The sequence below is a fragment of the Eublepharis macularius genome, chromosome 1, assembly GCF_028583425.1.
Source record: "Eublepharis macularius isolate TG4126 chromosome 1, MPM_Emac_v1.0, whole genome shotgun sequence".
In the NCBI taxonomy this organism is placed as follows: Eukaryota; Metazoa; Chordata; class Lepidosauria; order Squamata; family Eublepharidae; genus Eublepharis; species Eublepharis macularius.
Window position 1 is genome coordinate 168,537,198 of NC_072790.1, and position 18,914 is coordinate 168,556,111.

General features: G+C 42.1%; 2 protein-coding genes across 7 annotated transcripts in view; one reads left to right on the top strand and one right to left on the bottom strand.

The window, feature by feature from the left end:
- Positions 1–1,074: 1,074 nt before the first annotated feature.
- MRPL14 (mitochondrial ribosomal protein L14) lies at positions 1,075–18,104 on the bottom strand. Of its 4 annotated transcripts, none has more exons than XM_054977725.1 (3): positions 17,998–18,104; positions 11,834–11,927; positions 1,075–1,569 (listed from the first exon to the last, which is right to left on the bottom strand). In XM_054977725.1, exons 2-3 carry the CDS (start codon positions 11,905–11,907, stop codon positions 1,203–1,205), a joined length of 441 nt encoding a protein of 146 aa, XP_054833700.1. In that variant the 5' UTR covers positions 11,908–11,927; positions 17,998–18,104; the 3' UTR covers positions 1,075–1,202. The 4 variants fall into 4 exon arrangements, with proteins under 4 accessions (XP_054833700.1, XP_054833708.1, XP_054833715.1 ...); XM_054977733.1 differs by lacking the exon at positions 17,998–18,104 and adding an exon at positions 17,905–17,978; XM_054977740.1 differs by lacking the exon at positions 17,998–18,104 and adding an exon at positions 17,230–17,248.
- Positions 18,105–18,211: 107 nt separating this feature from the next.
- The window catches only part of TMEM63B (transmembrane protein 63B), a 126,499-nt gene continuing 125,796 nt past the window's right edge, over positions 18,212–18,914 (top strand). For all 3 annotated transcript variants that reach the window (XM_054977679.1, XM_054977695.1, XM_054977704.1), the window contains exon 1: positions 18,212–18,339. The gene's annotated coding sequence lies outside the window, so the exon portion shown is untranslated. The remainder of the gene's footprint in view (positions 18,340–18,914) is intronic.

The following is an 18,914-nucleotide window of genomic DNA, read 5'->3' on the forward strand; positions in this document are numbered from 1 at the left end:
TTTAAAGGAACACAACCTTTTTGGTAAACGGTATCAGAGTTTAAACTTCTTTTAAAAGAAGTTTTAAAAGATGGTCAATTTCACACAGCCTAATTCACAGGCCCTTATAACATTTACTACTGGGAAAAAAGGCTTAATATACTATTTTAATTCCAAGAATTCCAGGCTAGCCCTTGCAGCTAGCCTGGAATGGGAAAGTTAATCTTGGTAACAGGAACAGATAATGTACCTATGAGTGACATGTAATACTGTTTTATGCACAGAAAAATGTTTGCTTCAGAGTCTGTAGTGCATGACACAAATATAATACAGAGGTTTAGTTGCTGACAGTCACAAAACTCAGTAACATTACATGGGCAGTAAAGAAACTTCCACATTGCCACCACTAGATGGCACAATGAGGGAGGAAATCCTCTAATCTTGCCATAAAACACCTGACTCGTGGATTGTGAGTTTTCACATAATGTCATTCCATTCAGACACTCTCACTAGCAGTTTGGTAACAAGAAAACACATTTTAATTCTCACATTTGCAACAGATACTATGACACTGTGTAGAACATTAGTTCTACGTAAGAAATTAGTCAGATTTTAAACAATGTTATCCACCCCAGACGGGGGGCTTTAAATACACCAGTTATTGTCACTGGAGACAAAGCTCAAAAGCAGAGCATGCTCTCATGCCTATTAAACTAATTTAGGCTGCTTGCAGCATTTCATAGAATTTGGAACGTTTTTGGCAAGGGCTGAGGATGGAAAAAATATAAAGAATGGGGGCCAAGAACAATGCTGCCTTAACAGTATCCACGCCACCCATGTTTTCAAAAGTAATGTGGACTAGAAACCTTAAAAAATGCCAAAATATCTTCTAATATGGTATGCATATTGTCCTACCCATGTACTATTCAAACAGTAAAACTTAAAACTGTCACTGGAAAATGAGGTGAAATCATTCTCTGTCTCTCACTTCCCCGCCCCTCCAAAGCATCAATTGTAGAAAACAGAATTGTAAATTAACATTTAAGCTTTAACGATATTACATCAGAACTGGCAAAAAAAGGAGAGCCAAATGTCTTTTATTTAAGTAATAGGTTTTACTTTATAAGCAGGAGGAAACACTTCCACTGTTCAATTTTAGTATTTATTCCTCAGATCTAGGATAGGAAAGGAAGTACAGTGTGACAGGATGTTTTAAGGACATTTCATACAAAGTTCTGGGCAATGGCCAATACTTTTGAAAATTCTCCTTGACGCTTTCTCAGGAAAGAGGGTATTGGCGTTTTAATTCTTGTCCCTATCGGGTTCCCATTATCTTCAATGAGTACTACATTGTTGGAATCAAACCTGGGAGTCATGCGAGGGCCGGGCATCTTGTGACCCACAATTAAGGCCTTCCTCTTTTCTCCTTTGATAGCCAGAAGTATTTTATCTCCAACTTTGCCCACTCCAGTTTTGTTGTACACGTGAATGCACTTCGGTGGCCGGTGATATGGTGTGTTTCCCAAGGAGCTGTTATCTACCACTCGTACACGGGTCATCTTCTGTATCGCACTGCACATACCACTGGTGCTGGCAAAAGAGAAGTGAGAATGCTAAACAAACCTTTGTGTTAAGAAATGGGGCATTATACCAATCTCCCATGTTTAAAGTTTTCTTAACATTTCAGAACATCATTGAGAAGAGAAGAAACATGAATACAGGTTCTGGTACTTGGTGGACATACAGTACAATCCTGAGTTACATTCTTCTAGGGCTTTGAAGTGCATAACTCTGCTCAGGACTGCATCGCCAATAAAAATCTGGAACTGGTTTCTTAGCTTTGTTAATGTTCACACAGGAGGATACTGCCAGTTAAATACTAGTGGGGGGGGGCAGAAGAGCAGAAAGGTTATGTAGAGGAAATGTAGCAAATGAGACACTAGGGAGCAATCCTAAACATGTCTACTCAAAAGTAATGTTATTCAGTGGGGCTTACTCCCAGGAAAGTGCCTTGGGATTGCAGCTTACAAGTGACTTCTCAGTTGTTAGCAAGTACCATGCACTTGTTATTTTTTTAAATTACAGAATTCATTTAATGCAAAAAAAGAGATATCCAGGCCAAGGAACAGAAGCAGAAGTTCTTGCCTAGGGAGAAAAATGTTAATGAGAGCCAGTTTGGTGTAGTGGTTAAGAGCGCGGAACTCTAATCTGGAGAGCCGGGTTTGATTCCCCACTCCTCCACTTGAAGCCAGCTGGGTGACCGTGGGTCAGTCACAGCTTCTAGGAGTTCTCTCAGCCCCATCTTCCTCACGGGGTGTTTTGTTGTGGGGATAATAATGACATACTTTGTAAACTGCTCTGAGTGGGAGTTAAGTTGTCCTGAAGAGCGGTATATAAATTGAATGTTGTTGTTATTATATCTATTGTATTTAACAAGTTTTTTACTCTGCACTCATTACTAAATTGTTTTCAAGGACGTTTACAATCCAGAATGATGCAACAAATAAATTAAGCAAAACCAGCATAAAACCTATTAAATATGAAGGCAGATAATCACAGAAAGCCACAGGAATAATAAAAGAGAACTAAATATATTTGAGTATACCTTTAATGTAATCATTCATAGTTTTGTATCTTAGAAACAATTCATTTGTAACCCCTTAGGTCTAAATGGGTATTATATTTACTGTAAAGAATTGGATTTCCAAGACACTATGATTAATGCAAGATTATGTTGTATTGCATCTGTAAACTGATAACATGGCCCCTTACATATTTTCTTATAGATTACTGGTTTATGATTTTTAGATTATTTTGTCAGCAGCTTTATATGGTAGTCTTGCTGAATTGTACACAAAACATGGATTACTTATTTACTGATATATTTCAATATACATTTTGCTAGTGGAAGTCTAAGCAGGGGCCATAAGAATCAGACAGAAGTAATAGTATATTTTTACAAACAAAACTGACCCCAATTTTTATTACATTAACTTTACCTAACTACGTTTTATTACATTAACTTTACCGTTACCTTTTTTTTTAACCTAACTTTACACCTGGAGCGTTCCTCTGCCAAACATTTTGTGGCACTGCTGTTGAAATAAATACTTTTGTATCTTTGTGGGTTTCTATGACTATTCTTCATAATTCAAGAGAGCTATCCTAAACAAGTCTACTCAGAATCCAACTAAAGTCTACTTACTGGGGCTTACTCCTAGGGAAGTGTTCTTGAGAGGTAGAGACTTTGTCTTTACAGAATACTTACTGGGCACTACTGTAGCCTCACATGTTGGCACACCCAAGCATACTCCTTTAGGCTGTGTGTTCTAATGGAACTTTGGTAGTGGAATGCAGCCTGTCTTTCAGGGAACCTTCTCTGCCATTAGTGGAACCACAAACCCCAGGATTCCATATATGCAATATGAATGTAATGGTCTCCTGGGGGTGGAAGAAATACAGTCTCTATGCTTCATCTACTCCAGACAAAATTTGTGCCTTCCAGATCACTCCCTGTGACAGCTTGCAAAGAGTCTTCAGATCAGCAGCTCTTACCACCTAGTAGACGTCACTCAGGGGCATGCTGGTAATTAACTCCTTCCTAAGCTATTCTCTCTCTCTTGGCTATATATATATATATAGCCAAGAAAACGTCGTGATGCGACATCCCCCTATGGGTCAGTAATGACTCAGTGCTTGCACAGGGGACTACCTTTACCTTTAATCTATACCCTTTAACTTTAATCTATACCCAAGCAATGTTTTTTGGTTGGCCAAGAACTAGCACATCATCCCCAACACTGATTGGGTTAGCATTCCAGTTCCTGACCCTTACAAGTCAAGAACTGAGGGATACACTGGGGCATCTAGCACTTTACAGCACACTGCAGACACACATGGCCCTATTTTTTCCCCATCTGACTTGTCCTAAGGTAAGAAGAAGAAAGTGTTAAAAGTTGGACCCTATTCGATAATGTTTTTACTACAAACAATACCAATTGTTAAAGATAATAAGCAATTTGAAAAATGGCAAAGAAAGATTTTGAACTTTGTGTGGGCCGGGAAAAAACCTAGAGTGAAAATGAAGGTATTATATGATGCCAAAGAAAGAGGTGGATTACAATTACCAAATTTAAAACTATATCATGAAGCTATATGTTTGGTCTGGCTGAAGGAATGGATGGTGCTGAAAAACTATAAGCTTTTGGCTCTAGAAGGATATAACAAGCGTTTTGGATGGCATGCTTATTTATGGTATGAAAAGGTGAAAGTAGATGCTATGTTTTTGCATCATTTTGTAAGACGAAGTCTATTTATGGTATGGACAAAATACAAGAAATACCTGGAAGAGCAAACACCAGTGTGGATTATATCTGCAGAAGCTGTAAATCCAAAGATGGAATGTGCTGGGGAGGAGTGGCTGATGTAGAAAGAAATTCTAGAAGTTATCCAGAATGCATATACTCTTAAAAATAATGAAGAATTGCCATTTCAGTATGGTTGGTTTAAATATAGACGAATAAAAGATTTAAATGATGTAGACCGTAGAAAAGTAGGTTTTAGGATGGTAAATTCGGAAATAGAAGAATGTTTACTCCGGGGGGGGGGGGGGGAATGATATCTAAAGTATATAAGATTTTGTTGAAATGGTTTACAGAAGAGGAAGTTGTTAAAGTTCAAATGGTAAAATGCGCAATAAATTGTAATAAAGACATACCAATGGAAGCTTGGGAGAAGTGGAAAAATACAGTTAAAATTTCAGCATGTACCACTGTAAGAGAGAATGTTTATAAAATGATGTATAGATGGTATTTGACACCAAAGAAGTTAGCCAACGGTAATAGCCAAATGTCAGATAAATGTTGGAAATGTAAGAAACACGAAGGTTCATTTTATCATATGTGGTGGACATGTGAGAAAGCTAAACAGTTCTGGGGAGAAATAATAGAAGTTATGTCGGATGTTTTACAGAAAATTGTGAATAAATCCCCAGAATTGATGTTATTGTGTATGAACCTAGAAGAATTTGATTAAATGGACAGAATAATGGTGTTTTATATGATTGCTGGGGCTAGAATGTGTTATGCACAACTATAGAAGACTCAAGAAATACCATCAGTGGAAGATTGGATTTTGAAAGTAATGAATACGGCTGAAATGGACAAGTTAACAAGAAAGTTAAAAGAACAAGACACTTTGGACTATGTTATGAACTGGGAGAAATTTAAGAATTATGTGGGAAAAAAGTGGGACATGAAAGGAAAAATGTGGTCTTTGGATAATGGTTAGAAGGGGAGAATAGATCTTTACTTGTTTGTAATTAGTGATGGAAATATGATAGTATATGTTAAGAAGAATACAGTAATATTGAAATAAATATTAGAGATATTTGGAATATGATAGACAGAGATGAGTATATCATGGTTATACTGTACTAAAGGTTAGCTTATGTTATATAGTATCTATTATAATGTAGAAATATTTAAGGTTATATAGTAGGAGATAGTGATTTAGTATAAAGGAAGGGAATGGAAAGCTGTTGGAAGTCAACTGAAAAGGGGGGGGGAATGAGTGGGAATAATACAATGTGATGGTTGTTACAAAGTGTGTATGGTGATTTATGTATATATTGACCCATCCAATAAAAATTCTTTTTTTAAAAAAAAGTTGGACCCTATTTCTCTCACGCATGAGGATGCCTGGGCAGTGGTTTCCTGGACTTGAGGAAACCATGACGTTAATATTTGAACCCAGCATTAGAGCTACTTTTAAACACAGTCATCTTACAACATATGGAAACCAGAAAATTACTACCATAATAATTCTAGAGAAGAAATTAGGAAGAAAAAAATTCAAGACAAAACAAATTCGGCTTGTCCCCTCAGAGGAGCCCAAAAGCTCAGATCCCACAGTCAACTCCCTCCGCCCCCACAAAAAAAACAATATGGTCTGCAGCACATTTGAGCAGCCACTGTGGTCTAAGTGTGGCTGAAATTGCCAATTCCTGTTATATCCCTTCAAGCTTTTAAGATAAAAAATATACAGACAAGCAGCAAAACATTTTTTAAAAACCACACAAAGGAGAACTGCAGGTTTAAGAGACATTTTGCTTGTTAAGTTTTACATATTAGCGAAAAGTAACATTATTGAAGATTACAAAGTATTGGTCCTTGAAAAGTACTTGTTATGTCTCTGGGGGGAATGCCTCACCTGTACACACTAAGATCTGTAAAAGCAGCCTGCCGGTCATACTTCAGTGCCTGCACAGTTCCAGTGTCCAGACTGGGGCTTAAAGGCAGTTTCCCTGTTTGTTTGCACTGCCCATTCAAGTAGCACATGATGAACAGCCAGGGAGGGGTTCTCCCCCCTCAGGAACTCTCTCATTCTACAAAGCATTTATTATACAGGAACCACAAATGTCAAGGGTTTGTGTTCCCTCTTGAATGTGAAGTTGTTTGACACTCAACTCATTACTCTTTCCTAGAGCTGCATACTAAATGACAAAGGAGGAAGGACACATATTTGCCCTCACTTAAACCTTTAAAAAGAACATTTATGACATACAATGGTGACAAATTTATTTGTATCCTGTCCTTCCTTGAAGGAATGCATTCACTCCTGCTCCATTTTGTCCTCACAATAACCCTGTGATGTAGGCTTGGCTGAGAGAGAATGACCAGCCCACAGTCGCCAAGCATACTTGGCTTCATGGAAACTGGAATCTACACCACACTGTTACTGTATCAGACCAGTGAAGATCTGAAGTCCTACATTTTAGGCAGCAAGCACTGCACTGCACTTTTATTTTACTTTATTTATTATGTATACTTCTCCTATTGGATTGCCCTATTAGCTTAATTGTGTGTATAGAACAGAATTTTTTTATTTCTTCTTTGAAACTGAAAGACTCTGGATTATTTTCCCTCATACCACACTCTACCACATAAGGGAGAAAAGAGAGAGGTGGTTTGTAGTGTTGGTCTGCAGATTTTCAGAGTGTAAGCTTTTGAGAGTAAGAAAGTCAGAGAGGGAGTCAGAGAGGGGATCCTTCCCCCCCATCTCATACATGTACACAGACTATGTTCAACAAAAGAGTAATTGGCAGGCCTGTAACAACATATTAACATACTTAAATTTCTAGCTGGTGGCAGAAACCACAAATAGGTATTTGGGAATCCACAAAACTGGGCTGCCAAATAATGCCTCATACACACATGCACAATGGATCCACAAAATGGGTTAATTGTAACATGATCTAAGTTGAGTCAGATCATTGATCCTTGTAGCCTAGCATGTTCTACTCAGAGTGGCAGAAACTCTCCAGGGTCTTAGACAGAAGTCTTTCCCAGCACTGTCACCTAAGATCCTTTTAAGAAGAGATACCAAGTAAAGAAGCTGCCTATTTTAAAAAGAGCAGAATATGGAACGGTGGAGAAAGAAACCCTTAACAGCAACTTGTGCATAAAGGGATGATGCAGCTAAATCTCTCCAAATCATTTCATCGTTATGTCAGGGAAAGGCTTCATCAGCTTAATTTCTATGTATCAAGCCACTTTCTAAGGATCAAGAACAGGGCTGCTAAAATCCCTTTGTATTCATTACAGGTACTGTTACTAGAAATTTCATTGGTTGAAGTATAGTGAAAAGGGAAGACAGTTAGCCACAGGCCTGTTTGTTTGGTGTAAGCAGCAATTGGCTCTAGTGAGCAAGTGGTAGATAGTGCCCAGCTTGTTACAGCTGCAGCAATGCACCTTCTTTGGTCCAGGAAGAGCAGCATGACACTATGGCAGTTGTCTCTCTTGGCCTGGAAGGAAAGACTAGCAGTACAACCCTATTAGAATTATTCCAGTCAAAACTCACTGGTTTAAATAGACTTAGGTTGGAGTAAATGTAGTGGATCCAGCCATCATCCAAGTAGCCTTCTTCCAACTTAAGTAGTTCTTCCTCCAAAGAAAGAGCCACAAGTTGGAGGAAGACTCCACAGATTAGAGGAAGGTTTCAAACTTGAACGGAAAGGAAAGGTGAGGTATAAATATTTTAATAAACAAACTTTGCTCATTAGGGTAGTAGAACAGGGGCAGGATCCCACCCAATCTGCACAGGATGGAACTGTAGAAGGCATGGCTGAGACACTGCAGCAATTTAAAACCCGTGCAAGTGTTTGTACAGTAGTCTATCTGTACTATCATAATATACATGATCTGAGCAACCTGAAAACCTAATAGCAAAGACACTTCAATGAACTTTACAACTAATACATAGTTGCAAAGCATCAGGGTTCTTCAAGAGTGATGCAGCCTTTATAACTGAGTGTTTATTGATGATGAGTTTGACAAAATGAAATTCATCAGGGTAACCTGCCAATTTCCGCCTCCCATAGCAGATTCCTAATTAACCTCTCCTGCTGTTCCTTAGGAACTCCTGTCCCCTAGGACAGGAGCAACATTTTGGGGATCATTTTGGGCTTTATAAGAAATCCCTTTCCTCAGTAGAAGTTACTACTGAATCCACTTCAATAGAAGTGGCAAATTTAGAATGAGTCACATTTTTATTACTTGAAGCTAGAACAGAATTGGATCAAGCTCTAGTGTATAACTGGAATATCAGAGTACAGAATGACATGGAAATGATTAAAGTACGTTAGAATTTGAGAAAGCAGATGCAGATATAATGTTTTCAGTTTAAACTGACTTTTATATGGGTTTGGAATAATTATTTTAGTCAAGAGAATGAACCCGGCATGCTTATCAATACTATATATTCATGAAATATAGTTTTGTAAATAACTAGTTAATTTTAGTTAAATGTTTTGACATAATGAGCGATGTGGTGTGGACCTGGTATGCATGACCAAAACCTGGGTGAGGGAGGATGAAACAGTTGCCCTGGGAGACCCCCCCCCCGGGATATTCAGTCCTTCACCAGTCCCGAATAGGAGGTTGGGGAGAGGGGTGGCAATCCTTGCCCAACAGTCTCTCTCCTTCAGGCCGCTCCTCGCCCCTGAGATCTCTGGCATTGAATGTGTAGGCCTGGTGTGGGGTACCGAGGAGAGTTTGGCTATCTGTCTGGTGTACCGACCGCCTAGCACACCAGCAGATACCGTCACGCCTGCTAGAGGTGGTAGCGGGGTGGGCCTTGGAGTACTCCAGACTGAGTACTGGAGCTGGGGGACTTCAACATCCATGTTGATGGTGCCTCCTCTGTGCATGCTGCGGACCTGGTGTCTTCCATGGCAGCACTAGGACTCTCCCAATTTGTATCGACTCCTACAAATCAAGAAGGCCACACGCTAGATTTGATCTTTGAGATGGGGTTAAATGTGGATCTGGAAGTGGTAGAACCGGTGCCATGGTCAGTCCTGAAGGCTCGGCTAGGGATACCCCCCCCCCTTGCAAGGGCGGTGAGCTGATTTATGCTCACCCGCGGAGACTTATGGACCCGATTGGGTTCCAGAATGCTTTGCAGGATCCAATGCTCCACAGCGGTTCGTTAGATGAGCTGGTGGAGGACTGGCATTGCTGGCTCTCCGAAGCCATTGATGAAATCACCCCCTGCCACCCTCTTTACCCCCATGCTAGACGAGCTCCCTGGTATACAGAGGAGCTCTGACGGAAGAAGCGGAAGCTAAGACAGCTTGAGTGAGTGTGGCGACGATCTCGGGACGAAGAGGCAAGATCATCTTATAGGACATTTATGAAAGCCTATGAGGTGGAGGTGAAGGCTGTGACGAAAGAGTTTTATGCAGCCTCCATCACGTCAGCTAGCTCATGCCTGGCAAAATTGTTTAATGTGGTTCGGTCTTTGGTCTCCTTGCCAGAGGGAGGCCATCAAATTTAGAATTCAGATATTAGCTGTGAGGCTTTGGGGAGTTTTTTTGCTGATAAAATCTTGTCTCTCCGCCGCGACTTGCCAGCCACAGTTGACTCAGTGAATGAGCTAGAGACCCCTTGGCCACCTTTTGGGCCAATATTTGATCATTTCAGCCCACTCTTTGGGGAGGAGATTGACAGGACCCTGCGATTAGTTAGGCCCATCACATGTCCCTTGGACCCATGCCCATCGTGGCTGGTAAAGACCAGTGCCAAGGGGCTGCGGTCCTCACTGGAGGCCATTGTTAACCTATCCTTACGTTCTGGGGGTTTTCCTGGGCCATTAAAGGAAGCTGGGGTGTGGCCTGTTTTAAAGAAACTATCACTAGACCCCACTGACCTGGTCAATTACCGCCCGGTTTCGAACCTCCCGTTTCTGGGAAAGGTGATTGAGCAGGCAGTGGTGAAACAGCTGCAGGGTTTCCTGAAGGATGTCTCGGCCCTAGACCCCTTCCAGTCCGGGTTCCATCCGGGACATGGGATGGAGATGTGGCTGGTCGCCCTCACAGACGATCTTTGTAGACATCTGGATCGAGGCAGCTCAGCGCTGCTGATATTATTGGATTAGTCATCGGCGTTCAATACAGTCGATTATGATCTTCTGACTCACCGCCTTGCCGATCTGGGGATATGAGGGACTGCCTTACAGTGGCTTGTCTCTTTTCTCCACAGTCAGGGACAGAGGGTGGTGCTTGGGGAGAAATTGTCATCCTGCCACCCTTTGGTGTACAGGGTCCCACAGGGAGCAATACTCTCCCCATTACTGCTTAACATCTATATGCGCCCCCTTGCCCAGCTGGTGCGAAGTTTCAGACTTGGGTGTCATCAATATGCAGATGACACCCAGTTGTATCTGATGATGGACTGACGGCCTGACTCAGCCACAGATGTCCTGGAACATGCTTTTGCAGCCGTGACTGATTGGTTGAAGCAGAGTCGGCTGAAACTGAACCCGACGAAAGACAGAGGTCCTGTACTTGAGCCACGGGGGATTAGGTTTGGGACTCCGGCTCCCGGCCCTCGATGGGGCACCGTTAGTGCCAGTTCTGAGGGTTAAGAGTCTGGGGGTGATCTTGGATGCCTCCCTGAAAATGGAGTCACAGATCACAGCGGTTGTCAGGTCCTCTTTTTTCCATCTGCAGCAGACCAGGTAACTTGTCCCTTACCTGTCAACCCGTGACTTAACTACAGTGATCCAAGCAACGGTCACCTCTAGGCTAGATTACTGTAACTAGCTTTATGCAGGGCTGCCTTTGAGCCTGACCCGGAGATTACAGTTGGTACAAAATGCAGCGGCACGTGTTATTACAAGAGCGCCAAATAAGGCGTATCTATGGGACCGTCTCTCCCCATATATTCCCCAGAGGACACTCCAATCAGGGGACAAACAGCTGTTGGTGGTTCCTGGCCCCAAGGAGGCCCGCCTAGCCTCGACTAGAGCCAGGGCCTTTTTGGTCCTGGCTCCCACCTGGTGGAACACTCTGTCTGCTGAAATCAGGGCCCGGCAGGACCTACTATCCTTTTGCCGGGCCTGCAAGACAAAGTTGTTCCGCCAGGCATATGACTGAGGCTGGGCCTCTGCCGGCCTGAAAAAAAGGGGTGTATAAAATCTTAACCCTCCCTGTGAAGGCTGTCCACCATCCTGTTTTAAACGTGTATTAATACACTGTTGTTTTAATGTTGGTGAATTTTTAATTGTATTTAATATGTTGTTATCTGCCCTGAGCCCGCTCGCGGGGAGGGTGGAATAGAAATTTGAAATAAATAAAAATTAAAAAATAATTTTAATGGGTATTCTTAATCGTTTTATTTTTATCTGGAGAAGCAACATAAAATATCCTTAAACCAAACTATTAATACATAATCTAGAAATTATGGCTGCTTTAAAAAATGGAAGGAAAAAGCCTGCACAGGAACACTTGGTTGGCTTTAAAGAAAGAGTAAAGGCAGTTTCTCTATTTCATTAGCTGCACTGGAATAAATACCTGAAATTCCGCTGATTGGTTGCTCTGCTTATTTGGGTTAGGAATAACACTGAACACTTTTTCAAAAGAGCCATCAGGATGCTGGTAACAAGACCTAGACAAAAAAAAAATTGACCAGTTGCTTTTTTTATAAAGATAGAAAATTGTGTTTGTACTATAGACACATTGGGGGTGGGGGGTGGGGTAGGTTCTATTGAATGGTCTCCTGAAAGCCTTCAATACACACACTGTATTGGTAACAAAAGCACAGAAATATTCCCGGCTCAAGACAGAGTCAATGTAGTTCAGATACATGAAACACAGTGGTACTGTATTTTTAAAAAAAGCACTGCAGTGCAGCTTTCTTCTTCACGCATATAGCTCCTCTCTGTAGAATCAACCTTCTAACCTAAGATGGAAATGTTAGCATTTCAAGAATACCTATGCATGGAGAGAACACAGTCCTCCACCTATTAGTAGATGATATTGGACTTCACTGCTAGAGAAACCATTTGTTTTCAAGGTATTTAAACAGAAGATACATTAAACTTATTTGCTGCCATGATTCAAATGAGGCTGGAATAAAACATTTAATCATTTGTAACCTACCCTGTTCAGTATCAAAATCGATGTCTTTTTTCGCACTGCCTAGTTTATTTTCCTGACCAGAATAGCCCCGGGGAGCCTGATCTTGTCAGATCTCAGAAGCTAAGCGGGGCTGGCCTTGATTAGTAATTGGATGGCGGAGACCTCCAATGAAGACCAGGGTTGCAGAGGCAGGCAACAGCAAACCACCTCTGATAGTCTCTTGCCATGAAAACCCCACCAGGCATTGCCATAAGTCAGCTATGACTTGAGGGCAGGATTTCATTTTCCAGTTTATTTTCAAATAGGAAAATACTCAAGAAACATATTGATTTGAGTCCAGTGGCACTTCAGAGACCAACAAGATTTTCAGGGTGTAAACTTTTGAGAGTCAGAGCTCCCTTCATCAGAGATCTTTGACTCCCTTCCATTCATGGAAACTCTGACTCTCAAAAGTTTACACCTGGAAAATCTTGTTGGTCTCTTAAGGTGCCACTGGATTCAAATCCTTTTGTTCTACTGTAGACTAACATGGCTTCCCACTTAAAACTATCTTAAAGGAAACATGAGTATTTTTAAAAATATGCTTAAAATTAGACACTGCCCAGTGATCCTTTCACAACAGGAATGACTGAAATTCCTAAGCTGATCCACATTTTCTGAAATATATTTTCTGAAATATATTTTGCAATTACCACCACAACAATCTTTTTTAACTTGTATAAAACTTCTGAATATAGCATACTAAGCCTGCAGTTCTTTTTAAACTTTGGTTCAACCAAATCAAGACTTGTATGTCTCTGGACACGTGCATCCCTATCTAGCTTCTCTCCCCTAAATTTATATGCCTTAGAAGCAGATAAAGAGGTACAAATATACAACACAACAAAGTTGCTATAAGCTAAATTCTCTGTCCCTTTTCTGAATTGTTTTTAAACTGGTGTGAGAAAATTCCAATTCCTCATTAGGAATAAATTTTAAAATAATTTTTATACAACATGTTTCTACCTAAGTAATATTTTGACAGTACAATTTGTGCTTTGACTAGCAAAAAGATTTAAGGAAACCACATCAGTTTTCAGAGAGATGACATTTCAATTATTTTCATCAAACCTACTGAACAAACTGTTGAGCCAAAAAAACTAATTCATATTCAACATAAAGCTGACAAGTTGAAAAGTGATTTTTGACATAGGGATATTCACAATACACTTAGCATCTATCTATAGTTCTCATAAATGGCAACTATATACACAGTTCTCCTTTTCCAATTTATGCCACGATTGCCGCATTTAACCTCTGACTTGTAGTAAATTTGTTTTTTAAAACCATGAACTTAAATCAACCATTCTGAGCACTCTAAATCAAGAAACTTATCATTTTATCTCATTCCTTTACATTTACAAGGAATTATTTGGGTGCAATTCCAATATGAATTTGACATAAGCTGCACAAAGGATGGAGAGAAAAAAACTCTTTTTATTTCAGGGCGGGGCAGGACTGGATGCTGTAAGAAATGCAGGGCTCCCTCCTAAGGAAAAAGGTGAGAGAAAACCAACAGGTAAGAGAGCTACTTAATCCTTCCTTTGTCTGAAGTTCTCCCCTGCAAATGAACCTTCCTCCCCATGGACATCTTCCATATTCCTTCCCCAGCTTTAGTTCTAAAATCAAGCCTTGCTGGGTGGGAACTTGAGGGAGAGGAATGGTGGCACTTAAGCACCACTCCCACCACCCTGCAAGTGCCCATCAGTCTTGCATTCATATTTTGGCATATGAGGAATACATATTTACTAAGATAACATACAATTCCACCCTATGTATAGACATTCCATTTTTTCATAGCTGGAAGGGCTACAGAAATCCTTCCAAAGATACAGATTTCTTCTTTCCAAGCTTCAGGGAACTCAGCACACTGCAAAACTAGAGGTTGCTGCTGGTTAAACACCATTCTCTCCTACCTTCCTCTCCTGACAGTAACATCGTTGCTATCAAAATTGCTGTTTATGAAGTGACTGAGCAACTTTCACGTGAGCCTACTGGACATCAGTGAGGGCAACAGATATGGTGTTCCCACCACTACGTCCACACACAAAGCCTGTGCATTTTTTAGCATTAGACAAGAGGGCCATTTTTCTCCCTCTTTCTTTCTATGATGATCATTTTACAGAAGTTCAGCATGAATATTCATGTAAATAATTTAAAATAAGCAAAAAAAAAGCAACTCTTGGATCAGTTCCCACCACCCAAAAAATGTTCCTTCGCCACTCATCTGAACAAACATAATATAAGGGGTGGATCTGCAGTTGAGCAAGCAACTGGAGTGTGAAGGGAGGGAAATGCTCTCTGTACTCCAAAAGATCATCATCTGTCTGCAGACACTGACTCATTCACTCTCTAGCCTGTTCTACCTTTTATTTCACTCCTGACTTCTCAATATTCCATACCTGAGTCACCTAATTATTTTTGTAACATTCTCCCTGATATGGGAAAACTGTGTCTCAATTGTATCATTTGGTACTGCAGATGGGGGCGGGGGGGGGGGACACACGACATATTCAAAATCGTTCATTTAAAAAACCTGTCCACATAAAAACTTCTCATATAAGGGATATGACTAGGTAAGAATACCTTCCCCAGACATCTAGTATTCTATTCAGAGGTTATTATGTATAGAAGAGCAGTCAGTTGTGATTTCTGTATGGTTATAAGATTGTTGTATGTTTCTTGAACATGGCTAGAGGTACCATGCTTGGATTAAAGAGAGATGATTCAGACACAAGTTTATCTTCTTAGATTTTATTCAGTTAGGTGAAATTTCTTGGCCCACATAAGGTACTACAGGTATTTTTTATCTATTAAAAGTCAGTATACAGTCAATGTTCTAAACTACCTTATTAAAAATTACACTTAGCCAGTACCTAGAATTTAACTTATGTTTTGTTGGGTTCACTAGACTAACAGCACCATCTTAAGTAGGTCTATTAAGAATCCTACACAGATCTATTCCATGGGGCTTACTCCTAGGAAAGTGTTTTTAGGATTGCACTTTAAAGTATGGTTTCCTCTTCACTCACACAAACCAAACTAGAACAATTCCTGAAAGATCAGAGAACTCAAATAAGTTTATCTTAACACATTTATGCAAACATCAAGTGTTTATCCATTAGCTCCACTTTTGAGAGCTGCCTGGATATGTTTTAATCTAATTATAAAAATCACAAGTGATCAATTGCCAGGGCGGGGCAGGGGGTGCAGTCAGATTAAGCATAATCATCAAAGATTTAAAGTGACTAAAGTGACAAAATATACTGCCATTACAAGCAGAGTTAATGCAGAGAAATGTGGTAAGGGATTAAGAAAGGATGGATTTCTAGGTCAAAAGGCAAGCCCAAGATTCCACTGCCAAGTGCTTGATAGACTCTGAATTAAGCTTAATCCAGGCTATGAAGGACTCTAAACTGTAAACCAATCAACTTTCTCAAGATGCAGTTTCAATTACTAACCAATACAGAGACCACCTGAGATTATATTCACATTTAGCCAATGCTACAGAAGTACTGCAAGTCTGTGCCAGTTCCCCGAGTTTTAGTTCCTAATCTAACAAGAAGAAATAGGCTAGATTATTATAAACACAATGAAAACTGAAAAGCATCATGAAAATTAAAGATGTTGTACTAGTACTAAAGTGGGACTCTAATCTGGAGAGCTGGGTTTGATTCCCCACTCCTCCGCTTGAAGCCAGCTGGGTGACCTTGGGCTAATCACCGCTTTCTGGAGCTCTCTCAGCCCCACCAACCTCCCAGGGTGTTTGTTGTGGGGATAATAACATACTTTGTAAACCGCTCTGAGTGGGCATTAAATTGTCCTGAAGGGCAGTATATAAATTGAATGTTGTTATTGTTGTTATAGTATCTATCACATTTTTACACTGCTCTTCCTCCAAGGATCTTACAGCAGCATACCTGATTCTGCTGCCCATATCTTATCCTCGCAACAGCTCTATCAGGTAGGTTATACTGAGTAACTGGCCCAAGGTCACACAGCAGAATTCATGCCTGGGTGTCCTAATCGGACCTACATTACACTGAAAATACTCGTAAGATCCTTTGTGCCCAAGAAGATGTATAGCTCAGGGCACTTTCCCATGAAAAGCACAGGATAAACAACTCTTATAAGCAGGGCTGCATTCCAAAACACATTTACTAAAAATTAACTCCTACTGAATTCACAGGGACTTGTCGTTGTGCAAAATACATAGATTAGACTAGCCTGTAACTCTTCTAAAGTGGGGGTCGTCTCATTCTTAGTCTTAGACTTCCCATTACAATATTTCTCTCAATTCTAATGTAATACTAGCAATTAACACACTGCCTGATTTAAGTTTAAAAGAGGATCTATTCTAATTGCCCTATGGCAAGAGAAATTCCCAAACTTTTCTTACCAAACCCTTTCTTCAGGACAGCCCTGCTCCTCACAGCCTCACATTTGTGATTCTGGGAAGAATTCTCCCTTTCCCCATTCATTCTGTTCACCTGCTCATGGTTCACTACATTGCTTACCTTCCTGCCATCATGCTGTCCCTACATGCACCATCCTTTCTAGACTTTCATATCACCACAAACCAGGCTGAAGCTAAAGACACTATTTTCTATAGTTTACCCCACATCCAGCTTCCTCTCTCCTTTTTCAAAAAAGTTAAATATCGGTTTTGAAAATCCCTGTCATTACAGGCAATACTGCAATATTCTGAAATCCACACAATGTCCCATGGAGCTGCATATCCCAGAAGAAGCAAAACGAAGGCCATTTCATTTATTCTTATATACACTCACTTGAGATTTCCCATATGAAGGAAAATTTGCTGTGCTGAAGCAGGTAGAATGGAAATACACTGCTTCGGAATATAGATGAAACAACGTCGAGAGTTCAATTTTGGAATCCTCTCTGACATTAAAGCAATTTGCAAATACAAAACCAGCATAGCAAACAAATGGAAAGGGAGAAAACCCTTCTCTCTGCTGTACTAGTTCTCTATTTACACGGAAGTTTTAATGCGAAGGAACACTCAAAGCTGGAATCCACAACTCACAGCCTAACCGGATAGTCCACTCAGATACACACGCCTGGGAGCCTGCAAGTCCCTCAGCGCTGAAGGGGCCCTGCTCCCCCCAGTAAGTGCACTGACGTTGGCTGCCAGTGCCACTTATTCCCAGCGAGAAGCTGCTGCCACCTCGAGAGGAAGTCCCCCTGAGTTCGAGTACGTGCGCGCTCGTTGACCGTCCTCGAGAAAGTCCCGTTGGTCTCAAGGCTGACCCCGAGTAAACTCCCAAAGATTACTTCAGGCATTCCTAGTACAATCCCAGGCAGAGTTACTATAGTAAAACTACATAGGACTCTTGGGATAAAGCTTCATAGAACTCAGTGGGATTTATTACTTTACCACGCTGCACGATGGATCGAAAAGACCCAAACAGACTCCTTACTACGGGCCGAGATAAGCCCCTTACCGCATCCTAGCTCCCCACCCCCGAGCAAGCAGTAGCACCGGGCCGCTCCCGTCCCCGGGGAAACAAATCTACTCCCTCTCCCCAATCACTCACAGGCTTGCCGGGCCCAGGTGCTCTTCCTAGTACGCCTGCGCAGGCTCCAGCCTTCTTCGGAAAGGCACTCCGTGCACTCCGAGAGCCCGCATGCGCAAAAGTCCTGCGAGGGTGTTGCGCAGGTTCCTCGCCCCCTCCCGGTGCTCTTGCCTGCGCCGGGCGAAAGGCCACGCCCCCTCCTCCCTCTGCCCCCGCCCTCTCCTTATTCCTTACGCTTGGTAGCCGGAACGGGGAGAGGCGAGCGCCGGAGGAGAGGGGCGACCGGGGTGCTCCTGAGTAAGCTTCACCCCCTAGGAAGGGGGCGGCAAGGTTGAGAGAAGCTAGTCTGCGTTTGACGCTGCGGTAAGGAACCAGGCTGCTTGGCGCGGCGCTGCAATGTCTTCCCGGCGTCCTCCTTTTTACCCTCCCCCTCTGCAGCAGTCGCAGCTCTCAGGACCGGTTTCCAAGGAAGCCCGAAAAGCTGGGTCATCCCCCGCGGAATGGCGCCCTCCCTCCGCTCCTTTCCCCAGTTCGCTTCCCAAGGGGTCCGCGGGGACGCGTGCCGCTCCCCCTGCCTCCCGGCAGAACAATGGCAGAGATTCCGCGCTCGCCGGTGGGTGCCTTGCCCGCTCCTGCCTCTCGCGCGCGCCGCTGCAGCCGCCGAGCCCCGCTGCGGAGCCCTGCGACAGGCTCGGGGCAGGGTCGCGTCCGCCCCCCCCCCCCCGGCTTGGCGCTTCGCCGCGTCTCCTTGCAGTCCCACGGACTCCCCGGGCCAATGTCAGGAGGGGGAGGCGGGCGCGAAGAGGCTTTGTTCGCCATCAGGCAGTCACCGCGCCGGGCGCACCCCACAAAGCTGGTTGGTGTATGTATCTGGGGTGGAGGAGCTGATTGTGTCTTTGTTGCCGTATTCCGGTTTGCTGGCGAGATCGCGATGGTGG